The sequence below is a fragment of the Salpingoeca rosetta genome, assembly GCF_000188695.1.
Source record: "Salpingoeca rosetta unplaced genomic scaffold supercont1.10, whole genome shotgun sequence".
In the NCBI taxonomy this organism is placed as follows: Eukaryota; class Choanoflagellata; order Craspedida; family Salpingoecidae; genus Salpingoeca; species Salpingoeca rosetta.
Genome location: NW_004754924.1, coordinates 1,505,276 through 1,515,275, shown reverse-complemented (window position 1 = coordinate 1,515,275; position 10,000 = coordinate 1,505,276). Strand labels below are relative to the sequence as shown.

At 57.6% G+C, this 10,000-nt stretch overlaps 3 protein-coding genes across 3 annotated transcripts in view; all 3 read right to left on the bottom strand.

Moving 5' to 3' along the window:
• The window catches only part of PTSG_04625 (uncharacterized protein), a 3,740-nt gene extending 2,967 nt beyond the window's left edge, over nt 1-773 (bottom strand). The window contains exon 1 of the mRNA XM_004994661.1: nt 1-773. This exon is cut by the window's left edge and continues 429 nt beyond it. Coding sequence (XP_004994718.1) covers nt 1-502 — 502 coding nt within the window. The 5' untranslated portion in view covers nt 503-773.
• A 492-nt stretch (nt 774-1,265) lies between these two features.
• PTSG_04624 (uncharacterized protein) lies at nt 1,266-3,966 on the bottom strand. The gene has a single exon (XM_004994660.1). It carries the CDS (start codon nt 3,761-3,763, stop codon nt 2,078-2,080), a length of 1,686 nt encoding a protein of 561 aa, XP_004994717.1. The 5' UTR covers nt 3,764-3,966; the 3' UTR covers nt 1,266-2,077.
• A 3,662-nt stretch (nt 3,967-7,628) lies between these two features.
• PTSG_04623 (uncharacterized protein) overlaps nt 7,629-10,000 on the bottom strand; it is a gene marked incomplete at both ends in the record, with an annotated part of 3,367 nt that continues 995 nt past the window's right edge. Inside the window, 6 exons of the mRNA XM_004994659.1 lie at nt 7,629-7,687; nt 7,910-8,168; nt 8,418-8,526; nt 8,702-8,930; nt 9,184-9,302; nt 9,540-9,721. Coding sequence (XP_004994716.1) covers nt 7,629-7,687; nt 7,910-8,168; nt 8,418-8,526; nt 8,702-8,930; nt 9,184-9,302; nt 9,540-9,721 — 957 coding nt within the window. The remainder of the gene's footprint in view (nt 7,688-7,909; nt 8,169-8,417; nt 8,527-8,701; nt 8,931-9,183; nt 9,303-9,539; nt 9,722-10,000) is intronic.

Genomic DNA, 10,000 nt, shown 5'->3' with positions numbered 1-10,000 from the left:
CGTTGGCCCACCCGCGCCGCTGCTCGGCGCTGGACACGGTGTTGGCGCCGTTGCCGCTTGTGCCGCCACTGCCGCCGCCGCTGGTGGTGCTGTCGCCGACCGAGCCAAGCGTGTGCACCAGCGAGTGTGCAGAGAGCAGCTGGCTGCTACTGGCATGGAAGACGAGCGACCCGCTGCTATCATCACCCACAGCGGCATTGGCACCTGAGCCATGAGCCCCGACAGCCGCTGCTGCCAGCACCAGCACCAACACCACTGCCATATTTGGTGTTGTTGTCATGGTTATCGTTGAGAGTGACAATACTCTTCTCCTTGTTCCACTTGCTCTCTCTGTTCCCCTTGCTCTCTCTGTTCCCCTTGCTCTCTCTGTTCCCCTTGGTTTGTCTGTTCCACTGGCTCTCCTTGTTGTCCCTGTTCCTCTTCTCCTGTGCTGGTGAGGTGTTGTTGTGTCTTGGCTGTGCTGAGCACTGTGGAGAGTGGTTCTCCTTAAGCTCATCGTCATCGTTATTGTTTGAGGAAGTTGCTTGGTGTGCTGCTGATCGCTGCTGGTCAGCTGACGCCTTTGCTCTGTTTTGGGGGGCGCTTGGGGCTTGGTTGGCTGCTGATACTCTGTGGCGTGAGCGTGTCGCACCCATACACAGCAATGCTCAACATCAACGAGCAAGCACAACACAACACAGGACAGCCAAAGCAAGCAGGGTTGGTTGGCTGGCTGAACTGAGCAGCGTGGTTGTTGTTGTTGTTGTTCTTGTCAGCGCTACTTTTTGTCGTGTTGGCTGCCACGGCCGCATTTTTTTCTTTTTTGCTGTTGTGAACGGTTCTGCATTTTTCGTTTGCGTGCGAACTACACGCGTGCATGTTGCGAGTTGTCATGACCGCATGCAGAGTGCAGCACGCAGAGCTGCAGAGGGAAAAGCCGTGCGTGCACTGACCCAGTGGTCGTGGTCGTGGACATGTGCGTCAGTGGATTCACGTGGGTGCGTCATGAGCGTCATCGCACGACAGGAGGGAGACGCGTGGCATCGAACATGCTCGAACAGCACGTCGCAACAAAAGCTAACGGCTCCTGAGTCTGAGTTTGAGAGTCGCTAACACAGAAGAACAAGCACATTGCTCGCCTTGTTGTGCTGTGGTCTGCTTCATCACCATCATCACCATCATCATCACCAATTCATCATCATCATCATCATCATGGTTGTGGCTGCTCTGCTGCGGTCATGCCCTCCTCTCGCTTGTCTGAGCTGACATTGTGACACATGACATGAGTGCTTGTTTACTGTCTTCGTATGTACGCCGGCGGAGAAATAAATCTTTCTGGTGATCCGAGTTGAGAGAGGCGAAGGAGGGAGAGCACACACAATAGTGGCGCACAGCGCCAAAGAAAAAGAAGAAGAAGATAAAGGTGGCGAGTGTGCGAGAGACAAGTGGCAGGTGACTGGTGACAGCAACGCAGGAAGGTGCAAGAAGGCAGCTGGGATGACAGATGCGACCAAGACACGCACATCAACACATCCCAGAAACACAAATACATGAGGACATGTGTACACTCATCCATGTGGCATGTGGGTCGCTAGATAGAGAGCAAGACAGAGCAAGACAAAGTGTGTCCACGCACAAACGATAGCGCTCGAGGGGACACAATGAAGATAAGGGAGATAAAGAAAGCGAGAGCGAGGAGAGTGGTGTGCTGCAGAGCACGTGCAAGAGCAAAGGAGCGCCTCATGACAAGCATCAGCATGGCATCGCCATCAACGTGGTGCTAATGATGATGTGATGACACACAACACAGAATAACCAACATCAAGACACCACGAAAACGAAAAGCAAGGGACACAAAGAGGATGGCGATGTGAACGAGTGAACGGCGCCGCAGGTAACTGCTGCAAGTCGTGCGTGCATGCAAGCACACAAGAGGGAGGAGCGCACAGGGGAGAATGACAAAACGATGGACAAATGCGGTGCGTGGTTCGCATACATAACACAGCTCCACATACATACAAAGAGTATATACTGTACACACGCGAGCAAGAGATTAGGGGGGGGGAGGGGCCAAGAGCAAGCTCGGGGCAATGGCGCCCTATGCGTCGTCCTTTGAGAACGAGGCGTCGAGCTGCTTGGCGGCCTCCTCCTCGCCAACCGCAAGCGCGGCATCAAAGAGGGCATCCACGCGGTCACCGCGCATGTTGTCCACGCGCGTGTCCTCGTCGTTGTGCACGGCGTTGATGTCGCTGACAGGGACGTTGAGCTGCAGGCTGCCCGTGCGCATGAGGTCTGGGCTCATGCACGGCCGGCGCCCGTTCTCCGTCCAGCTCATGGCGCGCTCCCGCCTGCGCTCCAGCAGGGAGAAGCGGCGGCTCTTTGGCTCCGGCGTTGTTGGGCACGACGACGGCGATGTCGGCAGCATGAGGCGCGCGTGGTGGCGCGGCGACAGCGAGGGCGACGAGGGCATCGATGGGGACGTGGGCAGGTTGAAGCGGGGCTTGGGCCGCGACAGCGTGGGCTTGCCGTGGGCAGACGGGGAGGCTTGCTGGCCCTGGTGTGCGCCGGCTTGGGCCGTGGGGCTGGCTGTGGAGGAGGTGCGGCGATGCAGGAGCAGCGGGCGAGGGGGCGTGGTTGGCGCGCTGGCTGTGGCTGTGCGCTGTGGCAGATCCAGCGTGGCCTGGCGCGCGCCGGACAGCATGTTGGGCGAGGTGAGGCTGTTGCGGCGCGTGCTGCTGGCAGAGCTGAACGGGTCCTCCGGCTGCCAGCTGCTTCGGCTGCTGCCCGTGGAGACGTGGCGGTGCGGCTGCTGGTGGTGGTGGTGGTGGTGGTGGCTGCTGTGCTGTTGGGCGTGCATGCATGCATGCCCGTGGGCGGCGACGACCGTGTCCATGGCGGTGGCCTCGGCGTCACTGCCACGGCCCTCCTCCTCGTCATCTTCGTCGTCGTCGTCGTCGCAGCGCATGTCCATGGACGAGGATGCCGAGGCGACGGCGCCAAGGTCGAGGGAGCTGGCAGAGGTCATGCTGGCGAGCGGGGTGGTGATGGGCGTCGCGGTGTGGGCGCGGTGAGGGGAGGAGAAGGAGAGGCCACGACTCACACGGCGCGGGCTTGGCGACTTGCACGCCGTCGAGGACACGGAGAGCGTCGGGCCAGTGCTGCTTGTAGCACTGGTGGTGGTGCAAGGGGCGGCGCCTGAATGGCTTGTTGTCGGTGGAGGGGAGGGAAAGGGGAAGTGGGGCACGTCGAGGCTGCTGCTGCTGCTGCTGGTGCTGGTCGTGGCAGCGCTGGCGCAGAAGAATGGGGAGCGGGGCTGGTATGTGCTGGCGTGGCTGGAGCCGTTGTCAAAGCTGGAGGCACGGCCGCGAGAAGCCGGCAGGCAGGCAGACGCGGGGGCAGACACGTCGTGGCGAGGGCCAAGGGACGTGGTGCCGGCTGCGCAGTCGCAGTCTGCGGCGAGGCCGGTCGCTGTGGAGGCGCTGCGTGCTGGGCGCCACATGGGGCGAGCCGCGGGGCTGGCGCGGGCGTGGGCGCGAGGGGCGGGGCGGACGTACTCATCGTCGTCCGTGACACGGTCGTCGTGGTGCAGGCGCAGCATGCGCTTGGCCGGCGGGGATGGGCACGGGAGCAGCGATGCCGGGTCCATTTTGCTGGTTGTGTGATCCTTGGCTGGGGAAGCAAAGGGGGTTGGACTTGAGATGCGCTTGCGGTTGGAGGAAGGCAGCATCACTTGATTGAGGGTTTCGCTGAGAGGCTGTGTCTGCGTGGGTGCGCGTGCGTGCATGCAACGCTTTTTGCGATGGGCCACTCAAGTGGGTATCCTTCTGACACAGACAGAGAGGAGGAGAAAGAGATTGTGGTGGTGGTGGTGGTGTTAGTGGTGTGGTGGTGATGGCGGACGTGGACAGCGACACGAGGACAAGAGAAGAGAGAAAGAGGGAGGAGGCAAGAGTGGTTGTGGTGCTGTGTTGTGTGAGCTCAGTCGACAAGAAAGTACCAAGCCTACGGGGCAAGGTAGAGAAGCGAGGGAATGGGGTCAACAGCAGAGACACAAACACTTTGGGGGAGTGTTGGAAAATGACAGCGACACGCGAGACGCGAGCGCACATGGGGAAAAACGCAAGAAGGAACCCTTTCCCCACCCAGCTCCAAGCAAACAAAAGCTGAGCGATGCTGTGGAGCGATGCTGAGGGGAAGGGTGGGGTGCGAGGCTGAGGAGTGCGTTGGGGTGCGAGGCCGAACCCAGCCACCCAAACACGCCCACAAGAAAACAGCACGCACGCGGGAAGGCACCAGAACTGAAAGGGAGGTTTCAAATAAACACGTCAACACACAATCAACACACAGAGTGCATCAGCCTGGGAGGCGGTGGGGTGGGATTCTTGTGGGTTTTAAACACTTGCTTCATCGCTCACCTTTCGAAGTCAATCGGCGAGTGTCGATGGCTGGAGGATGGATGGCTGACAGCTGTAGTCGCTGTGCAGTGACTGGCTGGTATCGAAGATGTAATCACAGCAAGAAGTGGGGGAAAATGAAGCTGCTGCTGTTGCTGCTGTGGCTGCTGTTTGCTTTTCGAATCCAAACACGGGAGGGTGTGGTGTTGAGGAACAGCAAGGGGGAGGGTGAGTGGATGCAACAAAAAAAGGCACCGACACCGTTGTATTGTGCGTCGCGTGCAGGTGAGTGTACGTGAAGGTGGATGGGCGTGCAAGTGTGGGTGCATGTGTGTGAAATGGCGCAGCAATGATGGCTGGCTGGCGATCGTTGCGCTGCCGGCTCAGTTTTTTTGTTGCGGCTTGTTTGCGTGTTGGTGTGTGATGTGACAACGTGGAGCTGGTTGGAGGGGAAAGGGGAAGGAGTGGCGCAACCAGAATGACAACCAGAATGATAAACAAACAAGTCACGGCCAAGTTGCGCGAACAATGGTTGCCTACCTGATGTGTTTGACGGCGCGCCAAAAAAAGAAGAAGAGGGGGAAGCGTTGAGGGAATGCGAGGAATGTGGGTGTGTGGCTCGAAGCGCTCGCGCGCTGTCTTGGGTGTGTAAGGGTTGGTTGGTTGTTTGAAAAACAAGTTGACTGCTGGTGGAGTGGGGTGGAGAAAATGAACACACACCGCGACACAGCGTTGCAACCGCCAGTGCTCGAACAAAAACCACCGCGGGTGGCGACAGGAGTGTGCGAGGAGGAAGGAGGATGGGGGGCGGAAGGTATCGCTGCGTAAACACGGCAGAAGCAATCAATGAGCAGCGGCTGAGCCGATATGCGCGATATGTGGTGGGGGAAGAAGAAGGGCAGCTTTGCTGCGGCGGTGGTCGGGTAGAAAGTGTGCTTAGGTTTCGTTGCGCTTGGGGCTTGTTTTGGGTGGTGGTTGTTGTGTGGTGGTTGTTGTTGTTGTTGTTGTTTTGTTGTGCGTGCGTGCGTGCGTGCGTGCGTGTAATGGGAGAAGGATGCGTGCTCGCGGCGTGCAAAAAGGCAAAAGTCTGGTTTGGGGGGATTTGAAAAACGGGTTGGGTGGAAAGTGCAGAAAGACCCGCGCGTTGCGTCAGGGCGGACGAACGGTACTCACGCGCAGTTGATGATGCCGGTTCAAAGCCGGCAAGTGTCAGCGTTCGCCACTTTCAAAATGCATGCAATCGTTTCGCACAAAAGCTGACGGCCGAAGCGCGTGAACAAGCGTGCTGGCGTGCGCGTGCGGCGCAGGCAAGTGGGAGCGGTGTGAGAAAGCGCCAGCAAGGCACAGAAAAACGAGCGGAGGGAGGAGCGGCCGAAGAGGGTCGCGAAGGGTGTGTGAACTCCATGTGTGTGGCGTTTGTGAACATGCTTCCAGTCTGTCCCACAGCAACAAGTCATGTCAGTTGACGACAAGTTTTGTGTGACGAATGTGATGTGGTTTGGGGAGCGAATGCCGCAACTTTTCTGGTTTGTTGGGCGCGGGTTGTGGCTAGGGTTTCGGGTGCGGTCCTGAAAAATTAGGTATGCCACCGGGGCATACGACACGAAATACCTGTGCCTCGCGACAAATCGTGACGTTCGGTGTTTTCTGAAGGAGCTATTTCGGGGTACCGAACAATGCCATGCGGTGGCGATGGCGACGGCAACACCGAAAAATAAACTGTATTGCTGCTGTCTTTGCTTCACTTCTTTCTTGTTCAGTGGCGATCAAAGATGGGTGGGTGGCGAACAAGCGCTCTTCGCAGTGGCGAACACCACACAGGTGGCGTTGCCGCGCGGTTCAAAGCAGAAAAAAAGGCCCAACGACTTGCTGACGCCAAAGTGAGTGCTTGTTGTGGGGCGGAAGGATGTTGTTCCCCCACGCCGCTCACGTCATCACCATCGAAGAAACACAAACAAGGATGATGGAGGTCAACCAGCACACAAGCGAAACAAGCCCACAACCGTCATGTCATCACACACACAGCACAACACAAACAAGCGAAGACCTGTTGTCTTGTTGTGGATGTGCAACCACACAGCCAACATCCTAAAAGGGGTCGAATCAGTGTCTCGAGTGACCCGTGCCAGCGTGCCAGCGTGCCGGCGGCGGCGGTTGCCCTTGTCGTTTGGCTGACTGAGCAGGATGGGACGGCTTGAACTGCTTGCGTGTGCTGCCTGCTGACCCGTGAGCCATGCACAAACCCACTCGAAACATTCAAAGATGAGCCGCGTCAGCATCACCAGGCAAACACCGGTGTTGTCACAACACAACACCATCCATAGCATATCTGCCTGTCGTTCTTGTCGTTGCTGGTGATTGCTGCAGGAGGTTGCTGTTGGAGGTTGCTGCTGCTGCTGCTGCTGACAAACAAGACAAGAACCACGCCTCCTCCCGTTCTTTATCTCTCTCTCGCCAGCTTGTTAGCTTGTCGCGGCCACAACCTGCGCCTCTTCCTCGGCTTTCCTGCTTTCAGTGCGCGAAGCTGCACCGCAACGGATCGGCAGGCAGTCTGCACGCCCGCGTGACCCCTCGCGACACAGTTATTCGCACCCCGAGTGTTTTGCCGATACGCGCATCGTCACGCCTTTCATCAATGCTGTTTGGTTGGTGTTTGGTTTAACTTGCGGATATCCGTTGGTTGTTGGAGGTGTGTTGGAGGTGTGATGGAGGTGTTGGAGGTGGCGAGGCCGTTGGCTGGCGTACGCAGCAGCACGAATGTGTTGGTTGGCGGTTGCGAGGAAGTGTCGCGAGACAGGGACATCGAACCAGTGGCTCGTTTCAAAAAAGCGCTCGTTGACAGTGAAGCTTTGTGGATTATGCAAGCTTGCGCAAGGACTCGATGGTGCGCGAGTGTGTATCTGTCTGTGTGTGTGTGTGTGTGTTTGCGTGTGTCTGTGTCTGTGTCTGTGTCTGTGTGTCTGTTTGTGTGTTTGTGTGTGTGTGTGTGTGTGTCTGTGTCTGTGTGTGTCTGTTTGTGTGTTTGTCTGTCTGCAGTGCAACAACGCCCCAGTGACCACCGCCACCACCACCACCGCCACCAGTGACCACCACCGCCGCCGCCCTATCACCACGACTACTACAGGATGGTTATCATCATCGCGTTGAGAGCTGTCTCATTTCATTTATCGACGACCATGTTGTGCATGAGCAGGGTCGGCTCGACCAATCGCAGCCTCACCTCCACCTCCACCACCTCACGCCTCACGCGGCACATCACTGGCCCAGCAGCCGCTGCACCGCCAAATGTACATTGCCGTTGGTCGCTTGCAGCGCTGGTGATCCAGGGAGATGACAGACGGTGACATGAGTGAGTGGATGACATGAGTGGATGATGAACATGAGCACAACACCACCACCACCACCAACAACAACAACAACAACAACAACAACAACAACAACAACAACAACAACAAGATGGACAAGCATCACACACATCAACCATACACATCAATCACACACATCAATCACACAATCACATGACACATGCATCGCACCTGCAATGTTCGCTGCCTCGTCGGTAAAGCCCATGTCCTGCAGCTGCTGCAACTCGCTCGAGTACCGCGAGGAAGGCGCCTGCCCAGGTGCACCTGGCGTCGGTGCCGAGGGTGTCGTGGCACCAGTCGTTGCTGGCTGTGTCGACCCTGTTGGTGCTGTCGTGCTCGTGCTCTGTTGCTGTTGCTGTTGCTGTGACGGCCACCCCCACTGCCCCGTCATCATTGATGGTGGCATAAACCCGCCAAACGGGAACCCGCCCTGCGTCGTGCGGGGTGTGCAAGCGTGCGAGTGCGCGTGAGAGAGTGAGAGAGAGAGTGTGTGTGTGTGTGTGTGTGTGTGAGCGTGCGTGCGAGTGCGCGTGAGAGAGAGAGAGTGTTTGTGTGTGTGTGTAGATATGCGGACATGCTACAGACAGGCAGACAGACGCGAGGCGACGGGCATGGAATGGCAAAACAACAACCAAAGCACGGCTAACGGCCACAACCAAGGCACGCCCGCATCCCTGACCTGTTGTTGTTGTTGTTGTTGTTGCTGTGCTGACGACGGGGATGACGTGCCATTGGCAGCGCCCGTGCTTGGCCCAAACGGCGAACCAAACAGCCCTGCAAAGGGGTTCCTGACACCGCAGACATCACGAGTGGCGTGCACGTATGCGTTAGATCCAGACACACCCACACCCACACACACACGAGCCGCAGCGCTCGTGTCGCATGCCCCAGAACCACACGATATCTTCACACACACAACCACTCACAACCACGCACACAACGAGTGCATCATCTCAGACATACGGTGGCGCCTGCTGCTGCTGTTGCTGTTGTTGCTGCTGGTTTGCCTGTGGAGCGGAGGACCATGGGTTTGGCAGAGCCTCCTCGTTTGGACGGGCGCGGCTGCTAGCGTCGTCGTCCGCAAACAGCGCATCAAACGCATTTGGCTCATCATCCTCATCATCGCCACCATTGTCATCGCCGCCACCACGGCCCCGCGCACGCATGGCATCCTCCATCGGGTGAATCACGTCTGTGAATGGGGTGGGGTGATAGCGTTGGGGTTGACAGTGTGAGTGAGCAAGTTGGCGAGTGAGAGAGTGTGTGAGTGTGCGAGTGTGAGAGTATGCGAGTATGCGAGTGGATGAGTGAGAGATTGAGCAAGCTGAGAAAGAGGAAGATGGGAGAAGGGAGAAAAGAAAGACATGAAAACACACACACACACACACACACACACACACAACAACCCCTCCCCCCCCCCAAACAAAAAAAAAAAACCGGAATACCTCGTGTGATGCGGCGGAGGTGGTTGAAACCGCCGGGCATGGCCTCCAGGTTGGAGATGGCGCGGTCCTGCTGCCGAAGAAACTCCTCCCGAAGACGCGGGTTGCGCGCCATCGCAAGGCTGCCGTTGGTGGTGCGGGAGGGTGTGTGTGTGTGTGTGGGAGGCGAAGGCGTGAGGGGATGGGGTGATGAATTTGTGGAGCTCAGCAGGACCGAGCAAGCACGTGACCGCCCGACACACGATACACACACACAACACACTCACACACATACACACACACAACACACTCACACACATACACACACACGACACGCACACACGACACACGACACACACACACACACACACGTGTCGCACCTCTGGCGCATGATCTGTGGGTCGCGCATGGCCTGTCTGAGCTCCGGGTTCTGGTCGAGGAGGGTGCGCAGGCGCGGGTCGGCGCGCACAATGCCCTCCATCATCTCCGGGTTGGACATCATCTGGTCAACCATCTGCTGCATCATCGGTGACTCCATCATCTGCGCCATAAAGTCCCCGCCCTGGTGATGATGATGGTGATGATGGTGATGATGATGGTCATGGTGATGGTGATGATGATTGTGATGATGATGGTGATGATGATGGCGGTGATTACGCACACAAAGAAAACACACACATTTGCGTGCGTGGGTTGGTTTGTGGAGGGTAAGGTTTGATCGGATGAACATTTGGCACACATTGGAGAGTGGTTTTTCGCAGCACGCACACACACACACACACACACACACACACACACACACACACACACACACACACACACACACACACACACACACACA